The 26079-nt window shown below is 42.8% G+C and overlaps 1 protein-coding gene across 2 annotated transcripts; it reads left to right on the plus strand.

Moving 5' to 3' along the window:
• The first annotated feature begins 134 nt into the window (after positions 1-134).
• COQ9 (coenzyme Q9) lies at positions 135-23644 on the plus strand. Of its 2 annotated transcripts, none has more exons than XM_070952731.1 (9): positions 135-258; positions 2741-2900; positions 3748-3883; positions 6435-6577; positions 6791-6875; positions 10767-10871; positions 15951-16106; positions 21437-21490; positions 23075-23644. In XM_070952731.1, exons 1-9 carry the CDS (start codon positions 135-137, stop codon positions 23108-23110), a joined length of 999 nt encoding a protein of 332 aa, XP_070808832.1. In that variant the 3' UTR covers positions 23111-23644. The 2 variants fall into 2 exon arrangements, with proteins under 2 accessions (XP_070808832.1, XP_070808833.1); XM_070952732.1 differs by lacking the exon at positions 23075-23644 and adding an exon at positions 16259-16323 and having other exon boundaries at positions 184-258.
• Positions 23645-26079: the final 2435 nt, after the last annotated feature.

Genomic DNA, 26079 nt, shown 5'->3' on the forward strand with positions numbered 1-26079 from the left:
TTCAAAAAAGAGTTGAGCGGATCCTCTGATTGGGTGGAGGCCGCGCGCGGGGGAAGCCGGGAGGCCTTCAACATCAGTGGCGCCTCGCTCCCTCCTGCCTCCCCTGCGCGAGGCGGCCACGCCCCGCTCCATAGATGGCGCCCGCGGCGGTTCGCCCCGCCCCCTTGCCACCCCCCCCCTCGTCGCCCGACTCAAAGATGGCGGCGGCCGCGGCGGGGCTGAGGCGATCGGCCCGGGGGCTGCTGCGCTGCCCGGCGGGTGAGGTGCTCGGGGGGGAGAGCGGGGCTCGGGCCGACGGGGTGGCGGCGGTGGGGAAAGGATGTCCTCGGCTTCCCCCTCTCCGGGATAAGGCGGGACCGGGCTCCCCGCCATTCAAGGGAAGGTGAAGTGAAGGGCGAGGGAGGCCCTTCAGCCCGGCTTATTTGCATACATCAACCTAGGATGCCCTCTTGAAGGAGTCCGGGGGCGGGGCGAAGTGGGACTACACCCCCTATCATCCACGGCCGAGGCGACTGCAGGGCCCATCATCCACATAGTTTTCCCCCCCTCCCCGGGGTGCACCCCCTCTACTGCGCCTGCGCGGTAGGTTGGACTGAGTTCCCCCATTGCAACTGGGGGGGGTGGAACCAAATCCTGCTCCTCTTTGACAGCCTGGACTGCAATACCCATAAGTCCCAGCCAGCAACCTGTTAGAGGGATTCTGGGTTTGGGAGTCGAGTTGTGATTTGTTTCGAGATCTTTTGTCCAATCTTGGTGTTTGCAGGGAATCCAAGGAAGGAGCTTCTGGGGCTGGAGCAAAAAGTCTGGGCCTTGGATGATCTGATTTTCTTGCATTTTTTTTTTCTTCACTGCTGAATTTGGAAGCCCTGAGATTGCAAAATGGCATCCTGTGCCCAATGCTTTCTTATTCCATCCATTCATTCATCCATTCATTCATTGATCCTATTAGGCTTCGGTCGCCTCGTCTCTTTAAGAAGCTTACATAAATTTTCAGAATGGCAACGAGGTTAAAGCTAATGAGTATAAATAACCGTTCAATAAAGCAACATGGTCATATATAAACATCACAGACTCAAAAACGAAACAAACACCCGCCCCTGAAGACAATCCTCATTATCCCCTTAGCTTCAAAAGATTAGTGATCTCTCTCTCTCTCTCTCTCTGTCTCTTTTGCTTCCAAGTTCATATTTGACTCCTGGCCACTGCCTGGCCAAATGCCTGCAGTTTTGTTGGCAAGGTTTTCAGAAGTGGCTTGCCATTGTCTCCTTCCCAGAGCTGAGAGAGAGTGACTGGTCAAAGCCCCCCCACCCCAGCTGGCTTTGTGCCTAAGGCAAGACTAGAACTCAGAGACTCCCAATTTCTGGCCAACTGCTTCTGAAATCTTGCCAAGAAACCTGCAGGGACTTGTTTAGGCAGTCTTCAAGAACCAGATATGATTGAATGGAAGTGGGGGAAAAAACAGCATTTGGTAGAGCAGCTGAGAATGTCTTGGAAAAGATATTCAGGTGCCAGGATGCTTGAGAGCCGAAGTTGTGTGCCTGGTGACACTATAAAGTAAATTGGACTTAGAAGAAGTAGGAGGGGAAGAGTATTGGCGTCTTTGAAATTTGATGTTGGAGAAAACAGAGAACTCCATGAGCAGTCAAGAAAGCAAACAAATGGATAATTAAACAAGTGTTGATCCAGAATGCTCCCTTGAGGCACACATGACCAGGCTCATTTTTTTCAGACACATTATACAAAGATCCACCTCCTTGAAAAAGTATATATAACGTGAAAGATGGGGTGATGGACAAGGGAGAGGAGAAACAACAAGGTAGATGGACTCAATTACAGTAACAGTATGTGCACTGCGGAAGGATCAGGTTGGAGATCAATCCTCTTGGAGATTGCTAGGAGGAGGTGATGCTGACTTGATGGATGGCACATAATCAACAGTCAAGAATATTTTAATGGGACTAGGGCTTTTTAGATAATGCCAGCCTCATTTGTAAATCATTGCTGGAAGTAGCCTTTATTAGATAACTTTCTTTGGCATGTTATGAAAGAAGACCTGGATTTTTAGACAATACTTGTCTGGTATACCAGTGTCATACCGTATTTTTCGGAGTATAAGACACACCGGACTTTTTGGTGAGGAAAACAAGAAAAAGAAATCTGCCTCTGCCTCCCAGCAATTTTGCCTCGTTGCAACAAACAGTAAATAGCCTGCTTTACTTTCGTTTTCAGCATAGCTTGATTAGCACAAGGAAAAAAAAATCTGCTCCCAGCAATTTACCTCCTTGCAGCAAGCAGCAGAGGCCCGCACAGCAATAGGCCATGGCAATCCCTGCAGCCGAAACAGCTGAGAGTTGGGAGGCCAATCCAAGAGAAAATCAACTTGTGCTAATTAGGATGTGCTGAAGCTGAAATGGGCTGTTTCTGCTTGCTGCAAGGAGGTAAATTGCTGGGAGGCAGAGGCCAAAGGGTGGAGGCCAGTGGGTGGGCAGGGCTACATTTGGTGTATAAGACGCACCTAAATTTTCACCCCCTTTTAGGGGGGAAAAAGGTGCGTCTTATACTCCAAAAAATACAGTATTTTGTAAAGGGTATACACATGTCTTACTCTTAGGCAGCGTGATTTTGTGCATAGGTCTGTTGTAGGCTTCAGCTTCGAATCCTGAAATGTATAAGGGGGCCTTCACAGCATACAAGATGATTCGGTAGGTTTGTGTGTTACTCAACTAATTTCTGTTTTCAGTCTTCCGAAGCCAGCTGTATCAATCTCAGCGGGCCTTCCATCCTGCAGTGGCACTGCAAAGAGTTTCAGAAGAACAGAAACAGCCCCCCTTCCCACCTCCCAGTCAGCAATATTCAGCATCTTCCCCCCTGGATGAAAAGCATCCAGGTTCACACCACAGGTAATTTGCATAATTTCTGTCCCAAATGACTGTGAGCTCTCTTCTTTCCCCAAAGTAGCAATTATTCGCTTTGGGAAAGTATAATGAACACATTTTAGTGAGTAATTCAGCAGCTGGCATGCTTCCATCTTACTCCGAGGATGTTGCAAAGCAGTGTTCAGATTGACAGCTGAGCAATTTTGTGAACCAGGCATCTCTAGAATGATTGGGTGTGGTGTTCATGCGCTTGTCAACATTGATAGATAAATGCTGGCTAGATTTATAGAAATCTATGAGCCTTGCTGGCGCAGCAGACTAAAGCACTGTTAAGTAACACCAGCTGCCTGCAATTACTGCAAGTTCAAATCTCACCAGGCTCAAGGTTGACTCAGCCTTCCATCCTTTCGAGGTAGGTAAAATGAGGACCCGGATTGTGGGGGCCATAAGCTGACTTTGTATAAAAAAGAACATCACTTGGGGGGAGGGGGGCGAAAGCCCTACTAAGCAGGTATATAGAAAAGTATGAAGGCTATTGCTTAACAAATTGTAAGCCTCCCTGAGTCTCCGGAAAAGGGCGGCATATAAATCGAACGAATAAATAAATAAATAAATAAATAAATAAATAAATAAATAAATGCTAAGTCATAATGTAGTTTATTTGATGTATGTCTATCTTATCAAAGCTGCCTATAATGTTGTAACCCAAAATATTTTGTCTAAACAAACTATGTTAATCAACCATTTATCAAACAGGTATTGCCCTGTTTCATGATGGTATCAGTTGTAATTAGGAGAAATAATAAAACCTTTGGACTTTCCGTGTTTAAAAGTGCTTGTAAGACATGCCTTCCTATGTTTTTACCCCCAGTTACACAGATCAAGGGGGTGAAGAATCAGAGGGCTACGAGAGTGAGGAGCAGCTACAAAATAGAATCCTGTCAGCAGCTCTGAAATTTGTGCCCACTCATGGCTGGACAATGGATGCAATTGCAGAAGGAGCTAAGGTATGTATCAAGAGAAGACCCAGAGGGTCTTAACTTTAGCTTAACTGAGTTCCAAATTCACATTATTACTGTCGCTGTTCTTTGAGAATTTTTTTGGTATAGAACTTTGAATTCTATTCAGAATCAACATTTTTAACTCCTTGTCAATAGGATTGATGTGTGAAATTTCTCAGTATCCCCCATTTTAGGACATTTTGCTTGCTGTTTTTTTGCAAAATAGGTTCTACAAGTAGTCCTCGACTTACGGCCACAATTGAGGCCAAAATGTATGTTGCTAAGTGAGACAGTTAAGTGAGTTTTGCCCCATTTTTCATCCTTTCAAGCCACAGTTGTTAAGTGAATCACTGAAGTTGATAAGGTAGCAACCCGGTTGTTAGGTGAATCTGGCTTCCCCATCGACCTTGCTTGTCAGAAGGTTGCAGAAGGGGCTCACACAACCTTGGGATCAGTGGTGAAATGTACAATTTGTTACTACTGGTTCTGTGGGCGTGGCTTGGTGTGGGGGTAATGTGACGGTGGGCGTGGCTAACTTTTTTTTTTAAAGCATTTTTTCTACAACCTTAAGAGGTTGCAGAAAAAAATGCTTTTAAAAGCCTCTGTCAATCCCAGCTGAGCAGCGCGATCATCAGAGGCTTTTTTTTTTACTTTTAAAAGCGTTTTTTCTACAACCTTAAGAGGTTGCAGAAAAAAATGTTTTGAAAAGCCTCTGACGATCCCAGCTGAGCTGCACGATCATCAGAGGCTTTTTTTTTTTTTTTACTTTTAAAAGTATTTTTTCGTCCAAAGAGGTTGCAAGAAAAAATGCTTTTAAAAGTAAAAAAAACCCAGCTTCTGATGATTGCGCGGCTCAGCTGGCATGGTGGTGGTGGTGGTGGGAGGCGCAGAGATTTTTGCTACCGGTTCTCCGAACCACCCGCCGCCATCGCTACCGGATCGGGTGATCCGGTCCGAACCGGGAGCATTTCACCCCTGCAACCGTTATAAGTATGAACCCGTTGCCAAGCGTCTGAATTTTAATCTTAAAATCATGGGGATGGTGCAAAGGTCGAAACTCTGAAAAACGGTCTTAAGTCACATTTTTCAGTGCCGTTGTAACTTTGGACAGTCACTAAATGGACTGTTGTACGTCAACTATTTCCTAGTAGATTTACAATACAAGACAGAATTTCCTATTTTTATGACATGAAAATTACCGAGGACCTGGGTTAAAATTGCTTGGTGGGTCAAGAGAGACACTAATGCAGCTGAAAAGGGGGGGGGGGAAATGACGGCTTCGCATACATTATCTTGATTCTTCTGAGAGAACCCTGGCAACTTGATCATTACAAGTACAGATAGTCCTTGACTTACAACAGTTTGTTTAGTGACCGTCAAAGATACACCGGCCCTCAAAAATGTGACTTAGGATCAGTTTTTACAGTTACAATCTTTGCAGCATCCCCATGGTCATGTGGTCAAAATTCAGATGCTGGCAATGGGTTCATACTTATGACCGTCGCAGTGTCCCAGGGTCACGTGATCCCCTTTTGCGACTTTCTGACAAGCGAAGTCAACGGGGAAGCCAGATTCACCTAACAACCATGTGACTAATTTACCAACTGCAGTGATTCACTTAGCAAATGTAGCAAGAAAAATCGTAAAACGGGGCAAAACTCAATATTAATCCCTCAGCACCATTAATTCTGGGCTCAGTTCTGGTTGTAAATTGAGGGTTACCTGTTACCAGTATACCACCTCAGCCATGGACAGTCCTGAATAGGATTTGCACCTCACACGGTGCTCACCGGGACTTTCTGGTGTATAAATGGGGCACAGTATTCTCCCCTCAGCGTGACTGCGGGGTCTCACACCAAACTGTAAATCACATTGTGACCGGCTGTAAGCTGAGGGCATTTACTGGTCCAGTATCTGATTTTTAAAAAAATGTAAGCGATGCTGCACATCAATGATTAGATGGCCTAGAGTCCTAGACGTTGATATTTAAACATAGATCTTTTTAACATTGGTTTTATTGGGTTCTACTAATCCAGGGGTCAGCAACCTGCGGCTCTGGAGCCGCATGTGGCTCTTTCACCCCTCTGCTGCGGCTCCCTGTCACTCAAAATATGCATCACAACCGCCAATGTGCGACACCCGCCGGCACGCGATTTATGGAGCTTTTCAAACCCCGGTAGGCCAACGGTGGATAAGTCCAAGAAAAGAAAAGTTTCAGAAGAAAACAGAACATTTAATTCAACTACATATGCTAGCTCAAGAAATAGTCAGGCACGGGAAGGGTTTTGTGGCTCCCGGTGTTTTCTTTTCTGTGGGAAACGGGTCCAAATGGCTCTTTGAGTGTTTAAGGTTGCCGACCCCTGTACTAATCTAAAAGTAATGACAGTATATATTTCTAGTCTGTTTATGAAATGGCATATGCTAAAATAAATAAGCTTCCCAAAGAGAAGTTAGGCCAAATTAGTGTTGCTTCGTTTGTGATCCCTGCCTGTTTAAAGTTGCAGAAATTTATTCCTGGGTGGGAATTGTTCAACTCGACTTTTCTCCTCCCTTCCAGTCCGTAGGTCTCTCTGTTGCTGCAGCAGGGCTGTTTCACAATGACGGCAGCGAACTGATTCTCCACTTTGTGTCCCAGAGCAACTCCAAACTCACTGAACTTCTTGAGGAACAGCACAAGCTGGTACAACTGGGCCAACTGGAGTGAGTCCCAGGCAGAGCATGGGAAGGGGCGGGGCTGCGTTAACCTTCCAAACAGCAGTGCGGGGGATGGTAGCTGCACTGAGCACAAGGAAGGTTGCTCCAGAATGGTGCTTTGGCAGGTAACCTGCCTTTGGCATCCTGAGTAGAGGCCTTGAGCGAGCACGAGAGGCAGGCAAGAGCGAATTGCACTAAATAATTCTTCTCTTTTGAAAGGAAGAAGACGACAGACCAGTTTATAAAGGATGCTTTAGAAGCGAGGCTGAGAATGCTCATTCCATATATTGAAAAATGGCCTCAGGTATAAAACTAAACTGCTTTCCTTGGTGTTTCTTGCAATGTTCCTAGATTGTCTCAGTGTGTTTAGAAAAGAGCATGTTGATGGCTGAATGCTTCTCCGTTTAGCGATCTACTTGGGAGACGCAGCAGAGAGAAATTACTTCTTTTTTCTCCCCTCTTGTGCGAATGAACTTCCAACCCCAAGTCCAAACTGATCTTCTTCTCTTGCTTGGATGGAACCCCAAAGTGCTGTTTTTGTCTGGAGAGCGAAGGCAGACAGCAGTGCCCCAGTTTTGATCCTTGTTGGCTCTTTTTTTGTCTTTGTGGCTTTCTGAAACAAATTTTAAAAGAATTTTGGGCCCCAAGGAATGCAGTGACATTCATCAAGTTAAAAAAAAGATTGTGTTTATGTGTTAATACATGCCATATGCATATGGCTTGTGTGTGTAGATGGCTGGATAGAGACTGATAAGATGTAAATGATAGATGACAGACAGACAGACATCAGAATCGGAATAAAGCTGGAAGGAACCTTGGAGGTCTTCTACTCCAGCCCCCCTGCTAAAGCAGGAGACCCTACACCATTTCAGACAAGTGACTGTCCAGTCTTTTCTTAAAAGCCTCCAGTGATGCAGCACCCACAACTTCTGAAGGCAAAGCTGTTCCACTGGTTAATTGCTCTCACCATTAGGAAATTTCTCCTTAGTTCTAGGTTGCTTCTCACTTTGGTTAATTTCCATCCATTGTTTCTTGTCTTTCCTTCTGGTGCTTTGGAGAATAAATTGACCCCCTCCTCTTTGTAGTAGCCTCTCAAATACTGGAATCCTGCTATCATGTTCCCTCAGTCCTTTCTTTAGACTAGCCAAACCCAAATACTGCAACCGTTTTTCATATGTTTTAGTCTCCAGGCCCTTAATCATGTCTGCATTTTTTCCAAGTCAACAGTTTTCTTTAAAATCAAGCTTTAAAGAAACCTGGTCTTAATTCTGTGGTGCCTCAGGAATCTGGGTGACTTGTAAAATAAAACTCCCTCCCAATCGGTAGGAAATTGCTGATAGGGTCCCTGCTTTTACTTCCTTTACTTATTAAATTTATATGCTGCCCAATGTCCATCTCAGCTGTTGAGTGACTCTGGGTAGCTGACATCATGATAAAACAATAACAAAAAAGAATTTACATGTTAAAAGAGTAAAAACAAGAAGTGTTAAACGCTTTAGCCATCCTCTCCCTTCTGCTTCAATGAATGTAGCTTGTAGCCTCTCTCCCAAAGAGTTTCTGTTGCACTTGAACGAAATTCTAATCATCCTAGTTGCTCTTCTCTGCACTTTTTCCAATGTCTCAACATCTTTTTTGTAATGTAGTGACCAAAACTGGATGCAGTATCCCAGATGTGGCCTTACTAAGGCTTTATAAAGCGGGTACTAATAATTCATGTGATTTTGATTCTATGCCTCTGATTATACAACCAAGGATTTATTTATTGGTTTGATTTATATGCCGCCCTTTTCCGGAGACTCAGGGAGGCTTACAATGCGTTAAGCAATAGCCTTCATCCTTTTGTATATACCTGCTTATTAGGGCTTTTGGCCCCACCTAAGCGGTGTTCTTTTTTATACGAAGTCAGCTTATTGCCCCCACAATCCGGGTCCTCATTTTACCTACCTCGAAAGGATGGAAGGCTGAGTCAACCTTGAGCCTGGTGAGATTTGAACTCGCAGTAATTGCAGGCAGCTGGTGCTAATTAGCAGCACTTTAATCTGCTGCGCCACCAAGATAGACAGACAGACAGACAGACAGGTAGGCAAAGTTTTGTAATGGCAAAGTTGCTAAAACAGGAAACTCAAATCAAATCTACCGTGAACCATAGGAGTTCTCTGGGAGGAGTTTGGTCCTCTCCCTCTTCTCAGAGCCAACAGAATATGGTGGCAACAGTGCTGGACTAGGAGTAGAAAAATCCAAATTCTAGTCCCCCCTCAACCCCAGAAGCTCCCTGAAGACTCTGGGCAAGTCCTTCCCTCTCAATGCCAGAACCAGGGTGGGGTAGCAGTGAAGGGACTGCCCTGGGAAGAGGGAGGCCCTGGTTTCAGTCCCCCTTGAGATCAAGAAGCCTTGGGGGACTTTAAGCCAATCATTCTCAGCCCAGCCCTGCTTTACGCACTTTCCGCCTGCCCTCAAGACCTTTTTATTCCAACAGACTGGGCTGGCCTAACTCCTTTTAATTGTTTAATTTTAATTTGTTTTTAAAAATAGGGATGTTTTAATCAGTATAGGCCAAATTTATTTAATGTGTTTTAAATTGTTTTTTTTTAATTTTATACTATATGTGTTTCATTTTTGGCTGTTCACCGCCCTGAGTCCTTTGAGAATAGGGCAATATATAAATCCAAAATAAACTAAACTAAAACTAAAGCCAGCTGGGCTGGCTTGATCCCATCCTCTCAGTTTTTTTAATCGAATTTTGGTTTTAATTGGGTTGTTTTAAATTCGGGCCAAAATTATCTAATTGTTTTTTAAAATGTTTTTAAATTTTATATGCTATGTTTTATCCTGGCTGTACACCGCCCTGAGTCCCGCAGGAGAAGGGCAGTATAGAAAAATAAATATGATTTGTTAGACATCCGAAATGGACTTAATTGTATAGAAATGTATAGAATTGTATAGAATTGTATATCGTATAGTTATGGATGGAATTCACCCAATGTTTGATTCATGAAATGTGTAAACACTGCACCTCGGATCAAGATTGTGATTGTACATTGTCTTTTTAAAATTGGAAAATTTAATAAAGTATTTAAAAAAAAAAGAAAAAGAAAAAAAGAAAAATAAATAAATAAATAAATAAATAAATAAATAAATAAATAAATAAATAAATACTTTGCAGAGAGAGGCTAATCTGAGAGGCTCCAGCTAGAGGTCTTTGGAGTTGGGTGGTTTATAAATTCAAGTAAACAAATAAACGTTTACGAATTAATTTTTCACATTCCAGAACCGCCCATCTCCTCAAGGAGGGACTCTTTGTTGTAGTGAAGGACAGGAAAATGGAGAACCATATCTGATACCTTACGTTTCTGTACCCGGGGCTAGAATCTCATTCATGAATAACAAACAAGCATTCACTTGCCATCAGAACAAATTTGTCAGCCATCTAACTCCGATTAAATGGTCCCAGGAATCAGAATAACAGAAACACACAGTTGGAAGGGATCTTGGAGGTCTTCTAGTCCCAACACCCTGCTCTAGCAGGAAACCCTATCCACACAAATGCCTGTCCAATCTCTTCTTTAAAATCTCCAGCGATGGAGCACCCGTAGCTTCTGAAGGCAAGCCATTCCACTGGTTATTTTTTCTCATTGGCAGGAAATTTGCCTTCTGGTGCTTTGGAAAATACGTTGACCCCCTCCTCTCTGTGGCAGCCCCTCAGATATTGGAAGATTGCTATCATTTCATTCCTAGTCCTCCTTTTCACTAGATTAGACATACCCAATTCGGGCCTAGGAAAAAAGAAAGGCAAAAAGCCCACTGTGACTCTTTCTGCTTAAGCTCGTTGGGCTGAGAGTAAGAGACCCTCTGAGCAGCATTCAAGCTCTAGGAACAGGAATCTCCAAACTTGGCAACTTTAAGACTTGTGGACTTCAACTCCCAGAATGCTGGCTGGGGAATTCTGGGAATTGGAGTCCACGAAGCTTAAAATTGCCAAGTTTGGAGACCCCTGCTGTAAAATAAAGGAGGAACTTCCATCTCCCTGGCCTAATTTATCTTATTTGGCTATCCGTTTGGTATCTTGGTTCATTTCTCCCCCTTCCTTTCCCTTTTCCCCAAAGTCTCACGTAATACGTAGAAGATTAAAACAGCTGGAGCATCGGAGGTTAAGAACGGTCCTCTTTGCTTAACCCGTTTCTCTGGTTTTCCTCAGGCTATGAGTGTGTTGCTGATGCCACACAATATTCCAGCCAGCTTCAACCTGCTTACCACCATGGTGGATGACATCTGGCACTATGCGGGAGATCAGTCCACCGATGTAAGTCTGAGGAGGGGGTTGGCATTTGGGATTTAGAAAGGCCATGGGGAGGTTTGAAATATGCTGCTTTGCAGGGCAAATATATTTGGGGCTATCTTTGGGGGAAAAATGTGAAATGTAACGTTCACATGTTGGGCTAGACCCCCTTGGCTTTGGCTTAATATATCGTGACTTGTAAACCATGGCTTAAGGCAGGGGTCTCCAAACTTGGCAACTTTAAGACTTGTGGACTTCCTTCCAGAATTCCCCAGCCAGGCTGGCTGGCTGAGGAATTCTGGGTGTTGGAAGTCCACTGGTCATAAAGTCACTTTTCTCAACCTTTGCAACTTTAAGATCTGTAGACTTCTGGGGATTCTGGAAGTTGAAGTCTACAAATCTTGAAGTTGTTAAGTTTTGAGAAACACTGGCTGAAATAAGACATACCTATCCACCTGTTGCAGTTGCTTAGTTCCTGTGGCGCACAACACCTTAAAATTATGCCCAGCAGAAATGGGAGGTTAGCGGGATTGGTGTGACTTCACTCAGGGCTGCAGAAAAGTTTTCTCTCCCATCTTCTGGGTTCAAGCTGCTGTGGACTACAGGGGAAGAAATGCTCAGGCTTCCTGTGGTTCAGAGTAGTCAGTGTTTCTACTCGCCCTGGCAAATCTGTTCTCCAAGAAACGCATAATTAAGTGAGATATTGTACGCAACACTCAAGCTTCATTTCTAAAGAGAAACGGGTTAGGTTCATGAGCAAAAGATGAGAGCAAAGGTGTTAATCCATAGGAGTGGCTTGGAGATCATCAGTACAGATAATCCTTGATTTACGACGGTTCATTTAGTGACCGTTCAAAGTTACAAGGGGACTGAAAAAAGTGACATGACTGTTTTTCAAACTTAAGACAGTTGCTGGTCCCTTCTGACCAGCAAAATCAATTGGAAGCCAGATTCACTTAACAATCTGTTACTAACTTAACAACTGCAGTGATTTACTTAACAACTGTGGCAAGAAAGGTCATGAAATGGGGCAAAACTCACTTAACTGTCTTGCTTAAGAACATAAATTTTGGGCTCAATTGTGGTTGTAAGTCGAGGACTACCTGTATCAAGGCTGCCCTGGTTCTAGATTAGAAAAGATGCATTTTGTTTTATAAATTAAAACCAGCAGTTTCTATTTGTACTATAGAACAGGCAGTACTGAAGTGATATACCAGATATGGCTACGTTTCTATTTTTTGCCTGTCTTTCTAATATTTATGAATCACCATTTCTTTCTTGAAGACCTCTATAAAGTGTTATGTAACGCAACCTTATAAAATCCATGAACGCTGCCAAACTGTAAATCATCAGATCGAAACAGATAACACTTTTACAATTGGTTTAATTCTGCCAATGAATAAAATCCATGCTGCATTCAAATGTTCCTCTTGGAACTGGTCTCTTTTGGTAGAAGACAGCAAATAAGGGGTGGGGCGGGGTCTTTATCTTAGGGGTACCCAGAGTGGAATCGGGCATTTGCCCAGTTGAAACCTACCAGTAGTTCTGCTCTTCGGGTTCCCTCCATCCAGGATGGAAGAAAAGGAAAGATTCTGCTTGGAAACTTTTTAAAGCAGTTACCTAAAATACTCCGTTCTTAATGATGAGAGCCATTGGATTTTTTGGGGGCTGGAAATAAAAACAAAGTAAATTACTTCTTAATTAAAGCAATTAATGAACTACTTGACCTGTTATAAAGAGAAGAAAGAGATAAGAAGAGCTTAGCAGGTCCTTTTAATAAATGGTTTTAATAAACCCGTGCAAGAATAAAACAGCAGCTACTGCAGTAACAAATAAATGGCACACGGACAAATTAAAGGAATAAACCAGAAAGCCAAATAAAAGACAGAAATCACACCAGGAAGCTAAAGTTTTTTTTCTGAAGAGTATGCAAATTGTAGTGGAGCTTTTAAGAAATTCAGCTTCCACAAGAGAGTCTGGTTTACTTTTTTCTCCTTCTGCTGTCTTGGAAATTAGGGGTGGCAACTGGTTTTTTTTTTTTTTTTTCTGTTTCTAATTTATCAGTGCAGCACTTTGAGGCAGCACAAGATGCAACATTTATAGAACTGAAAATGAATGCCTTTTCCCACACCGGATAGCTTGGAATGGAAAGTGAAAGTCTGCTTGGAAACTGTAGACTCGCTTCCAAGTTACCTGTCTCTGTCAATTCAATTCGGAATAGAGCTGGAAGGGACCTTGGAGGTCTTCTAGTCCAACCCCCTGCTCAAGCAGGAGACCCTATACCACGAGTAGGTTCTAAAATTTTTTACTACCGGTTCTGTGGGCGTGGCTTGATGGTCATGTGACAAACAATTCTTTAGGATTTAGCAGAGATACTGGTCTACCAGACTTTTAACTGCTTGCAGTGCTGTACCGGTCTACCCATTTGTTTTTGGAGCGCACTGGTCTACCACCATACTGCCTTTTACCGCTGATCAACTGTAGGGCAGCCCTTTGAAGCACCGCGGCAAGAGTTTAAACAGTTTTTTGCCGCTCTGCCTCCACCGAGAGCACCGGAAACCGCTTTCAGGCAGCTTGGCCTCAGTTGCCAATCTACCACCACCGAGCGGTTTACAAGGAGCGGATCGGTTCTAGCCGATCAGTTGGGAGACTTCTTGGCTTCTCAATTTAAAGTGACGGTGTCTTGTTTTTTCTCTCTCTCTTCTTTGTCAAGTGAGCCTTGATTTTTTTCCTTCTAGCCGATCAGCTGGGACTTGGGAGGCAGCGAATAGATTGGGGGTGGGGCCAGGCAGAGGTGGTATTTATCGGTTCTCCGAACTACTCAAAATTTCCACTACCGGTTCGCAAGAACCGGGGAGAACTGGTAGCAACCCACCACTCCCCTATACCATTTCAGACAAGTGATAGTTCCAGTCTCTTCTTAAATGTGAATGATTTTTTAAATGTTATCTAATTCTGGGTTTTATTTAATTGACCAAACTATAATAATTTTAATTAGCAATTTTATGATGTTTGTGTGTCTATATTTTTCTTGACTGTACACCACCTTGAGTCCTACGGGAGAAAGGCGATATAGAAATATAATAAATAAATAAATAAATAAATAAATAAATAAATAAATAAATAAATAAATAAATAAATGCCTCCAGTGATGAAGCACCCACGGTTTCTGAAGGCAACTTCTGTTCCACTGGTTAATCGTCCTCACTGTAAGGAAGTTTCTCCTTAATTCTAGGTTGCTTCTCTCCTTGATTACTTTCCATCCCTTGTTTCTTCTCTTACCTTCTGGTGTTTTGGTAAATAAGTTGACCCTCTCCTCTTTGTGGCAGCCCCTCAAATATTGGTACACTGGAACTATCATGTTCCCCTCCAATCCTTCTTTCCTTTAAACTAACCCTGCAACCGTTTTTCTTATGTTTTAGTCTCCAGGCCCTTAATCATCTTAGTTGCTCTTCTCTGCACTTTTCCCAAGTCAAAAGTCAATAGTTTTCTTTAAAATCAAGCTTTAAAGAAAGCTGTTTTTAATTCTGTGGTGCCTCAGGAATCTCAGTGACTTGTAAAATAACACTCCCTCCCAATCAGTAGGAAATTGCGATAGGGTGCCTGCTTTTATTTCCCTTTATTTATTAAATTTATATGCTGCCCAATGCCCATCTCAGCTGTTGAGCAACTCTGGGTAGCTGACATCATGATAAAACAATAACATAAAAAAAAAATGTTAAAACAGTAAAAACAAGAAGCTTTAAAAGCTTTAGCCATCCTCTCCCTTCTGCTTCAATGAATGTAGCTTGTAGCCTCTCTCCCAAAGAGGCGATTCAAAGTCTCCAGGGTAGAGAATCTACAGTGATAGCATGAATATAATACCATTAGATCTCTGCTTTGAAGTAATGCAACCACAACTTGCATAGCCACGGCCAAAAATGCTTCTAGCATCACCGAAGCTAGTGCAAAGCAGCCTATTCCTTATTGTGAGTCTTTATATATGTAGATTTTTCATAGTTATAGTTAAGTTTCTCTTGCACTTGAAGGAAATTCTGGATATGGCTCATTATGTCTATTCACCACAGATAACTTTGCAGTAGCTTTTCTGGCAAAGCTTCTATTCCTCTTCAGCTAACACTTTTATGTTCAGTGTTATAGTGCAGTGCACTAGTGCGGTTGTAACTAGCGCTGTGACAAGCATAGAGTGGAGTGGAGAACAGAACAGAACAGAACCTTGGAGGTCTTCTAGTCCAGCCCCCTTCTCAAGCAGAAGAACCTATACAATTTCAGATAAGTGACTGTCCAGTCTCTTCTTAAAAACCTCCAGTGATGAAGCACCTACAACTTCCAAAGGCCAACTGTTCCACTGGTTAATTGTCCTCACTGTTAGGAAGTTTCTCCTCAATTCCAGGTTGCTTCTCTCCTTGATTAGTTTCCATCCGTTATTTGTATTGTGTGGGGGGATTGGGTTAATTGTGTTGCATTTCATGTATAAGTGATTATAGAGTTATGCCTCTTAACAGCAAAATCTTGCCTCCTGTGCATTCCTTCAGGCTTGTATTTTTCCATAAGGTTTTCTAGAGTGTGTTTATTAAGTGACCAGAAATAAAATGATCTGACCAGACCTTGCAGTGTGATGTGTTAATTGCCAGATACAAAGATTAGGGCCAGCTTGTTTTTCAGCTCAAGTGAAAACCACCACCGGCTGGTCTTTTCTCCAGACCAATCAAAATCATCTGGGACACATCCAGGAACTAGGTGGCTTTTATTTGGAAAGTCAGCAAGCCCCATTTCAGGATAATATTTCAATGCTTTTGTAGACGTGTTTCTCTCAACGACTTAATAGGAGCAACATTACACCATGCAACATAAAAATAACATTTCCATATTAATTGATGTTTAAAATTATTTTTCAGGTTTGTAGAACTCACTTTTCATGATACGTTCAACCAGAAATCTAAATGCATGTGTGTCTGTGTTTGTTTTTTATGGAATAGACAAATGACCCTCCAATTGTGATTAAAAACATGGGTAGGAGTTTCATACCAACGCAGTTTGCAAAGACCTTCATTTGCTATTGGAACTCGCATCTTCTGAGTCTCTTAATTCCCGGTCTTGCAGATAAATTGGTACACTCGCCGAGTAATACTGGCCGGAATTTATAACACCACAGAACTGGTGATGATTCAGGATTCCTCCCCGGATTTTGAGGATACTTGGTCCTTCCTATACAACAGAGTGGCTGACGCAATGAACGTGGGCCACACAGCTAAGCAGGTGAGTTGTAATTGTGAATTTATGACCAGCTGACCCTGGTGCCATGCAGGTTTTCCAAGGAGACAACCAAGCTCTCTTCCCTCCCCTCCACCCTCCAAACTCACAAAAGTAACCTAATGTCATTTTGTTTTCCGCCTTGATGTCCTCCAAAGGCTGGCTGGAAATTTTGGGAGCTGAAATTCCAGCCTATTTGGAGGGAAAAGCCGCAATAAACCAGGTAATTTTTGATCAAGCACATAGTTTATTTTTAGTATTACTTTTACCCAAATGTTTCTGGCACATGGTGTCCCAAGCACTTTAAAAAAAATATCACATTCCTCTTATGACTGCACATCTTTCAAGCAGTTTTCTTTAAGTTTCCATTTTCTGGTGCCTAAAGTATTAATGAGCTCATTTTCTTCTGGTTTGGAGCTCTTATATGAAAATCCATGTATATTCTGAAGAAGTCTTCCTGCTCGCAGGATGGGGGTGAGGAGAGGTTGAACCTTGTACTCCTTGGGATCATTATGAGTTTAACACATGGCTTGGGGGCAGGATCCCATAAGAGAGCAGGAGTTATGCAAAGGCATACAGTAATTGTGTAGCATCTGCTATCTAGAGCTACCATTTCTCTCCCTCTGTCCAGTATATATTGCGATAGACATGCTGAAATCAGAAAATGGAGCGCTGTGCGGTTCAAACCTCCCCTCCCACATTTCCCCTGGGACTTTGCACCCTGTCCCCACCTCCTGCTCCGAGTTAGCAGCTTGCTGGGGATCTATGACAACTTGCCGCGGGGCAACTTCTGCAGGACAAGAGTTACACTAATATTGAAGAAATAGTGGAATAGAATCATTAAGATGAGAGTTGTGGTGGCACAGTGCTTAGAATGCAGTACTGCAGGCTACATCTGCTGACTGCCGGCTGCCAGAAGTTCGGCAGTTCGAATCTCACCAGGTTCAAGGTTGACTCAGCCTTCCGTCCTTCCGAGGTGGGTAAAATGAGGACCCAGATTGTTCGGGGCAAGAGGCTGAGTCTGTAAACTGCTTAGAAAGGGCTGTTAAAGCACTATGAAGCAGTATATAAGTCTAAGCGCTATTGCTATTGCTATTAAAGAAAGGATGCCAAAGGAAGGGCAAAATGAAATGTGAGTGACAAAAATTAAAAAATATTTTTTAAATTATTTGAAATAATTAAATTGAATTGTTGAATTGTCCTGCAGCGAGTTGTCCCAAGGTGAATTGGCTGCAGTTAGTTGTCCCATTCCGGCTTGCTGGTTCCTGCTGCTTTCCACCTGTCTTCCCAGGAACCTCCCCAAACCTCAGTGGGTATAAAGGATTACGGAGATGGCCTTCATGAAAAGATGCAGCAGCCATTAGGAAATCATGGACCTAGCTCAGGAAAACAGGAAAGGGAGAGAAGGAAAATCAAGATTGCCTCACCTTCTATTTATTCTCTGTTAAAAGAGAGTAGGAAAGAGAAATACTTGTCAGACTCTCAAGATTCTGTTGCTGTAGTCCATGAAGGTTCCAGCTTTAATAGTTCTTGCGCCTGTTTCCTGATCTGTTCTACCTCAAAGGGCTGACAAGGCTTTCTTGGGCTGCCTTTCTGGAGATGACAAGGTCAAAAAATCAAACACTGAAGTAATTACAATAATGTTGCTTCTTAGCTATGTTACTAGAAGTTTCAGACTTTCCTTCCTTCTTTGAGGGATAGACTAATCTCATCAGAGATAAATAAAAGGAAACTTCCTTTTTTAAAAAAAGACATAAAATATTTTCCCCCCACAACTTTTCAATTTTAAAGTTAACATGGATATTTGCGGTGCTATAGGCAAAGACTTGTACAGTTGTTTTGATCAGGATTAACTACCCTGTTTTCCCCAAAATAAGACATCCCCTGATAATAATCCCAATCAAGCTTTTGAGCACATGGCAATAAGGCCATGCGCTTATTTCAGAGCTCAAAAAAAATATAAGACAGGGTCTTATTTTCGGGGAAATACGGTACTAAACAGAAAATCCAAAAGAAGTTGGAAAATAAATTATCCAGGTTGACTACTGTGTAGGATACTGCTGGTTTGCTAGAAATGAACATTTTCTTCCTTCGAGGGGATGATGTAATTTAACATCCTCCTAGAAGTTTGTAGATAAAATTAATTTTTTTTTCTTGCCCAGGCTGAAGAATGGAATAGCTGTTGGGCATTGGGCTTCACTTAATAGCACACAGAAAAAGAATCTAAAGTAAATTTAAGCTAAGACATACATCTCCTTCTACAGAAGTAGCACACTGTCTTGAACTGTGCTATTTCCTTTTACCTGCACACATTTTTCAACCTTAGTCCGCAGTTTCTCTTTGGTCCCATCCTCCAGTTCTGCCATTGTCTTTTTAAAAGATTGAAATTTTCAATCCCCCAAATAAAGGACGTTGCCATGTCTGTGCGACAGAAAAGCAAGTCATTTATGAAAATGTGGATTGACCCTCTGGCATTTACAGCCCATTCAAAAAGATGGCACATGGTCAGTCTTGCCTGAAAGCTGCCCCATGACATGGTGAGACTGCCCATGCTTGTATGGCTCATCACAAGGTGTTGCGAGCGCTCCCATAATTTGGCAGTACATGCTTTTGTGTGTATTGTGTGGAGGAGTTTTGTCTGTCTATCATCTATCTATCTATCTATATCTATCTATCTATCTATCTATCTATCTATCTATCTATCTATCTATCTATCTATCATCTATCTATCTATCTATCTCTGTCTATTTATCTGTCTGTCTATATCATCCAGAGATACGGAGGATTCCGGATCTGCGTGCTTTCCGCCGTGCCCTCAAAACATTCCTATTCCAGCAGGCTGGCCTGGCCTAACCTCTCTTTTAAATTGCTTTTTTAAATTTTAAATTTGTCTTATAAATTGGGGTATTTTAAATTTGTTTTCTGGGCCAAAGGATTTAATGTATTTTAAATGGTTTTTAACGTTTGTATTATATGTATTTTATTTTCTGGCTGTTCACCGCCCTGAGTCCTTCGTGAGTAGGGCAGTATATAAATTTAATAAATAAATAAATAAATAAATAAATAAATAAATCTATCATCTCTATCTATCATCTATCTATCTATATATCTATCTATCTCTGTCTATCTATCATCTATATCTATCTATATCTATCTCTGTCTATCATCTATATCTATATCTATATCTATCTATCTCTGTCTATCATCTATCTATATATCTGTCTGTCTGTCTGTCTGTCTATCATCTATCTATCTCTGTCTGTCTATCATCCATCCGTCTGTCTGTCTGTCTGTCTATCTATCACATTTGTTGACTCCCATCTTACCGCAGGGTAACTGTGGGCACCTTATAATATTAAAAAGATAAAACTATATAAATAAAATAATAATACACAATTCAATACCCGGTCATAGCTAAATGATGGGGAGGGAGGGAGGAGGATGAGCAGGGGGAGGAGGTGATATTAATCTGTCAGCCACCTCCAATGTGAAGCTCCTCCTTCAGAGCCTCAGCCAACTAGCAGAGCCAGGTCTTTAGGTTCCTGCAGACGGTCAGGAGGGTTGGAGAGGACCTCAGTCCAGGGGGAAAGATGTTCCAGAGGGCAGGTGCGACAGCAGAGGAGGCCCTTCGGCACCCCACCAGCTGGAATTCCCTGGCCAATGGGGCTCTCAACATGCTTCCTCTGCCGGCACGGGGGGGGGGGGGGACCAATCCCAATGGGATGAGACAATCCCTTAGGTGGACCCATGCCATGGAGGGCTTTTCAGGTGATTACCAACACCTTGAGTGGCAAGATATGTGTGTCTTACTTGATTTTAAAAAGGGGGGAGGGGCACTATTCATAATGCTTTATTGAGCTTCCGCATTAAATCAAGCTAATTTGCTTGGCAATCTTCCTCTGTTGGTTTCTGGCAAGTCCTCTTTTAAGTCACAGCAGTAGCCCCAGAATTAATCTATTTTATTTCACCTCCACTTGTGTCTGTAGGTTTATGTATATTTTTTTGGATCCTGCTAAGACCCTGAGCTTGAAACTTCTCAAAATACCTCCAACCAGATGAGGTGCTTGGTTGCTGCTCTGGAGCAGCAGCATCCTGCCCACATCCCACCGTGCCTCTAAGAGAGATTGCGTACAGGTAGTCCTCAATTTACAACCAATTGCTTAGTGACTGTTTGAAGTTACAGTGGACCCAAAAGTTATTTACGACTTGGTTCTGAAGTTCTGATGGCCACAGGGTCTCCCTCTGATCCCATTACCACTTTTTTAAAAATTTTTTGATATATATGCCGCCCTTCTCCAGAGACTCAGGGCGGCTTACAATGCATTAAGCAATAGCCTTCATACTTTTGTATATTTATACAAAGTCAATTTATTGCCCCCATAATCTGGGTCCTCATTTTACCTACCTTAGAAAGGATGGAAGGCTGAGTCAACCTTGAGCCTGGTGAGATTTGAACTTGCAGTAATTGCAGGCAGCAGATGTAAGTGGATGTTAATAACAGTGCTTTAGTCTGCTGAGCCACCAGACTCAGAGCTCAGAGCCACCATTTTGGGCTCTCCGCAACTGGCCTGCATTTATGGGAACTCAACCAATCTCATTGTACATACGTTGTGCACTGACAATAAAGTATAATAATAATAATGTAGTTTGCGGTGCCTCGTGGTTATGTGACTGCATTGTAAGCCGCCCTGAGTCTCCGGAAAAGGGCGGCATATAAATCGAACCAATAAATAAATAAATAAATAAAGTGTCTGCTTTTGGTTTTCGGCAAACATAGCAAACAATGCGTTTGCTTAATGACCATGGTGTTTGCTTTACAACGACTGCATTCGCTTAAACATCTTTTAATGACCCCATAATCCCTTTGCGGGGTAGAGTCTGGGCAACTGAATGGAGCTGAGTGTTTACTGGCCGGATGCCCTTCCTGTCACCAATGCGGAGTTTTTTTTTCAACAGATATATTCTCATTGTGCCCAGAGAGAGAAATATCTGCCTCTACCTAGGATCGAACTCACAGCCTCCTGATTGTGAGGTGAGAGTTCCCACCTCTAAGCCACCGCACCACTCACTGCATTCACTTAATGACTGAGGCCAATAAAGGCCCTACCATTGGGTCACGTGATGGCCTGCTTTATGACCGGGCAGGCGTATTAGGATCCACTACAGTCGTAAATCAAGGACTACCTGTATGCTAAGGCCATGTTGGTGGGAAATACTGAGACTTCAGCACAGCAGGAGAGCACCATTGGGGCTGCTTCCTGATTGCTTTTCCTCCCCGAAATGTAAAAGCCGGCTTGTAGTTGAAGTTTTCCGTCTCTGTGGTTTTATTCTTCTAGGTTAAGGCAACCGGAGAGGCCCTTCTTCAGGGACTTATGGGCGCTGCTGTTACTGTGAGTAATTCCAGACACAGGATTTTCCACAGCTTTTGCTCGGAAACAATCTTTCCCTGGAGAATGTTTCTGCTGTTACAGAATGGAAAAACGCAGCAAAGTGTCATGGTTTCTTTAAAAGGGGTTGGGTGGGATATGGGAGCTGCCCTAAATAATGAATTTTCCTGAAATACATAATTCCTAGGGATGACTAGTTTTAGCAGAATGCTTTTCATCTCAGAATAATCTTTGCAGAAACAGGTAACAAATAACCTGCAGCAAGCCCCTTTGTCTCAATTAATTTCCCAGTTAATTTAAAGGAAGAAGCCTTCACTTCTTTTAATGGGATTAGGTTACTTAATAGCAGAATGCAGGAAAGGTGCTTTAATTCCAGCCTAACGTTTTGTTAAATTCCTTAGCCAGTTCGCTCAAGAAGTCCAGGAGTTTGCTATTGGGAGTTTATTCTTGGTATGGCATTTTGATTTAGTGGTTAAGGCATCAGGCTGGAAACCAGTAGACTGAGTTCTAGTCCTGTCTTAGGCATGAAAGCTGGTTGGGTGACTTAGGGCTAATCATCAGGAGACGGTGAATTCTAGTCTAGTCTTAGGCATGAAAGCTGGTTGGGTGACTTAGGACTAATCACCAGGAGATGGAGATAGTCCTGCCTTAGGCATGAAAGCTGGCTGGGTGATTTAGGGCTAATCACCAGGAGATGGTGAGCTCTAGTTGTCAGCACTTCAAGCTGCATTTACTCTAGTGCTGACATAAGAAGGAGAAGCGGAGGCGTCTGGAAAGGGACGTTTGACTTTTCACCTACTTATTTTCCCTGAAGATAATATCCCCTAGGAGATGGGATGGGAGGGGGGAAATTCCTTTGACCTGGAGTGGTCAAATTAGGGGTAGAATGACTTAGAAGATGGCCAATGAGTGCAGGGGAGTGGGGAACGGAAAGGGAGGGTTTTGGGGCTGGAAGTCAGTGTTGGCTTCGATGGAGTTGGGTTTAGAATGTCGTGCTTAATAAATAGGAGTTTTTCTTCAAAGACTTTGTTTGAAATGCAATTTATTTGAGACGACCTCGAAACTTGACACTAGTGTTGTCTTAGGCATGAAAGCCAGTTGGGTGATTTAGGGCTAATCACCGAGAGATGGTGAGTTCTAGTCCCGTCACATATTTGACATCAGATATTGTATTCCTGTTTCCCAAAGCTACCATCAGGTGTTTGGGGGATCCCTTCACATCTCCTATGAACTGGAATGCCAGAACTAGTTTTGACAAATCGGTGGTTTTTAAGCAATATTGCTTGGATCAACATTCAAGCAGCCCTGCTTAAAAATCATTGCTTGGAAGGATCACTGTCGTGAAATGACTAACACGGGTGGGCAACTGTGGCCCTTTTACAACCTGTGGACTTCAACTCCCAGAATTCCTGAGACAGCCAAGCTGCTCAGGAATTCTGGGAGTTGAAGTCCACAGGTCATAAAGGGGCCATATTTGCCCACCCCTGGACTAACAGTATTATCCCATTTTGCATGCTTGCAGCTTCTAAGTTTCTTATGGTCTCCCTCACTTTTTTTTTAATGTTTTATTATTTTTGTATCTGACAGTTCAAGAATCTCAGCGGCCTCAACCAGCGTCGATGAAGCAATTAGCTGTTAGTTAGGAGCATTTGAGCATCTCTTCTGAGACTAGCAAAGAAACGGTGTCCTGTAAATCTCGTCACAAGAACGTGAAACTGTCTCTTATTCTGTACCACCGTTAAAACGAACGCACCATTTCATCCGTCTGATGTGAAAACCTCGGATTTTGGGGGAGCATGTGGAATCGCTGGCCCCCCTGACGATCAATTGGTCCAACGGCAACCTAAAAAAATTAAATTCTGTTTTTAACCAAAAATGGGTTCGGTTTGAAAAAAATGATAAGAAGGGTGATAGAAGTATTTGGGGTTCGAAATTCTTTTAGAGCACCCTTCTTTTCATTTTCTCCACCTGGACATCTTAGTGTGTCTTAGCCACAAACAGACTTAGGTTGTATTGGTGGAACTGGCTAAATTATCTCCCAGCTGCAGTGGGATTCTGCTCTGCTATTTGTTGACAGTGTATTTATGGCACTCTTGTGAATATATTTTCCTGTACGTTTGGACACGTTTGTATGTTCATTAAAAATAGTGAGCATTTTTCAGTGTTACTGTTTACCATTCTTGTAGAACAACGTCACAAGAGAGATGCAGGAATGTATAGGTCCGTGATGGTGAACCTATGGCATGCGTGCCACAGGTGGCAAGTGGAGCCATATTAGAGGGCACGCCAGCTCAGCTCTGGGGCACATGTGCGCGCCGGCCAGCTGATTTTTGGGCCTTCTGGGCCCACCAGAAGTAGGGAAACAGGCTGTTTCCTGCCTCTGGAGGGCCGGGGGGGGGGGGGGGGAAGGCCCGTTTTTCTTTCTTACCTGGCTCCAGATCCTCTCTGTGTATCTGGGAACGGCGAAAACAGCCTTTCCCACTCCCTTGGAGGCCCTACGGAGGCTGAAAGGGCCCATTTCCCCACTCCCGGTGGGACAGGAAGTAACGTTTTTTCCTGTCCCCAGCCTCCAGAGACTCCTAGAGAGGCTCCTAGAGAGGCTCCTAGAGACTCCTAGAGAGGTTCTGGAGGCTGGGGACAGCAAAAAACATCACTTCCTGTCCCACCGGGAGTTGGGAAATGGGCCCTTTCAGCCTCCGTAGGGCCTCCAAGGGAGTGGGAAAGGCTGTTTTCGCCATTCCCAGATACACAGAGAGGATCTGGAACTAGGTAAGAAAGAAAAACGGGCCTACCAGGCCATCCTGTGCCAGGAGCGGGGGGGGGAGGGGGGAGAGGGTTGTGCACACATGCGCGTGGGCACGTGCGTGCGCAACCCTCCCCCGCCCCCCCCCCCTCTCCTGGCACGCGATGGCAAAAAGGTTAGCCATCACTGGTATAGGTCCTTGCAGAGAAGCAGTCCTCCACTTACAACAGTTCATTTAGTGACCACTCAAACTTACAATGGCACGGAAAAAAGTGACTTATGATCATTTTTCACACTTACGACCATTCCAGCATCCCCATGGTCAGATGATCAAAATTCAGATGCTTGGCAGCTGGTTCATATTTGTGACCGTTGCAATGTCTTGGGGTCACGTGATCAGCTTTTGCGACCCTCTGATAAGCAAAGTCAGTGGGGGAATCCAGATTCACTTAACAACAGTGTTACTAACTTAACAACTGCAGTGATTTGCTTAACAACTGTGGCCAGAAAGGTCGTAAAATGGGGCAAAACTTACTTAACAGCTTTTTCACTTAGCAACATAAATTTTGGGCTCAGTTGTGGTGGTAACTCAAGGACTACCTGTAATTCTTGAAATACAACCATTTCCACCAGCGGCCATTTCAGATAAGGTTGGTTCACATATTGTTAATTAAATGGCTTTCTGGAAAAATGAATGGATCCCCTTCAGTTCTGTTTAGTGAAGGTACCTGTCTATGAGAGATTCTCAGTCATCCAAGGCATGATTGTCCCAAAGGTGCTTTTTCAAAAGGCCACTGGACTTCCTTGGTATCTTTTTTTTTTTTTTTAAAACACATTGTGGAGCTTCTTGGATGAGAAACAAAACTTTTTCAAGAAAATACCAAGAAATTCCAGTTGCCTTTTGGAAAATGCACCTTTGAGACAACCATGACCGATTGAGACTCTCCACAGACATTTAGAGAAGGTAGTTTACACAGAATTGGCTAATCAGAGTAATTTCCTGAATTCTGTTCCAATATCAGCCCAAATGTACCTAGATCGCTTTTTAATTGAATTTCCATGTTTCTTGAATGTTAGATCTCAGCTTGCAACAGAACAGAACCTTTCATTACAATTATTACAGTTCAGACCAAGTCTTTAAATATTGGGAGAGGTTTTTATGGGACACAAGCTGAAAATGTTAAATAATTTTCCTGAAGATGGAAGAATCTTCCATGGGAATTGGAATGTGGGAAGGTTGATAAATCTTTGACCCGGCATGTCTAGAAAATCCTTACAATTATTCCTGGGCTTCTGTTTGTAAGATTTGGAACATAATTAAGCTTACTCCAGAATAAATCAGATCGCTAGGATTTCTCAAAACGTACTCCATAAAATCCAGCTCTTTGCATTTCTGCTCTTTTTACTGAATGGATTTGATCCAGGATAAAAGAGTCCCAATATTGTTTAAAAATTGCCAAGCATTTTTGGTTCTGGTCTCTAATTCAAATAAGTTTCAGTTTACTTACATGGTGAAGAATTTTAGAACAAATGAAAAATGTCTCTGTCCATAATTATTCAAAAGGTTGTTTGGGCCTTAAGGTTGTGGGGTTTTTTACCTTTTTTATATGAAGAATTCAAGCCTACAATATTAAATGGATAAAGGTAAATATGCTAGAGTTTTTAACAGGATGATTTATGGCTCATTTTACTTTGGGGAATATTTTGAATGTTTGGCGCGTTGCTGTATTGGCAACGTTATTAGCTAACTTCAAAAATGGATTTTCCAAAATTCTCTTCCTTCACCTGTATCATAAATTGAGGGGCATTTTGTGAGTTTTTGTTTTGACTGGTTGGGTTTTCACAGTCA

The sequence above is a fragment of the Pituophis catenifer genome, unplaced genomic scaffold (genome assembly GCF_029215685.1).
Source record: "Pituophis catenifer annectens isolate HBS135680 unplaced genomic scaffold, rPitCat1.0.hap2 SCAF_13, whole genome shotgun sequence".
NCBI lineage: Eukaryota > Metazoa > Chordata > Lepidosauria > Squamata > Colubridae > Pituophis > Pituophis catenifer.

What these genes read in the sequence shown, in the direction of transcription:
- COQ9 (XM_070952731.1), top strand. Translation starts at nt 135, where the DNA reads ATGGCGCCCGCGGCGGTTCGCCCCGCCCCCTTGCCACCCCCCCCCTCG. An exon ending in CAATTGCAGAAGGAGCTAAG is followed by an intron (nt 3,884 to 6,434) that starts GTATGTATCAAG and finishes CCTCCCTTCCAG; the next exon opens with TCCGTAGGTCTCTCTGTTGC. An exon ending in GTACAACTGGGCCAACTGGA is followed by an intron (nt 6,578 to 6,790) that starts GTGAGTCCCAGG and finishes CTCTTTTGAAAG; the next exon opens with GAAGAAGACGACAGACCAGT.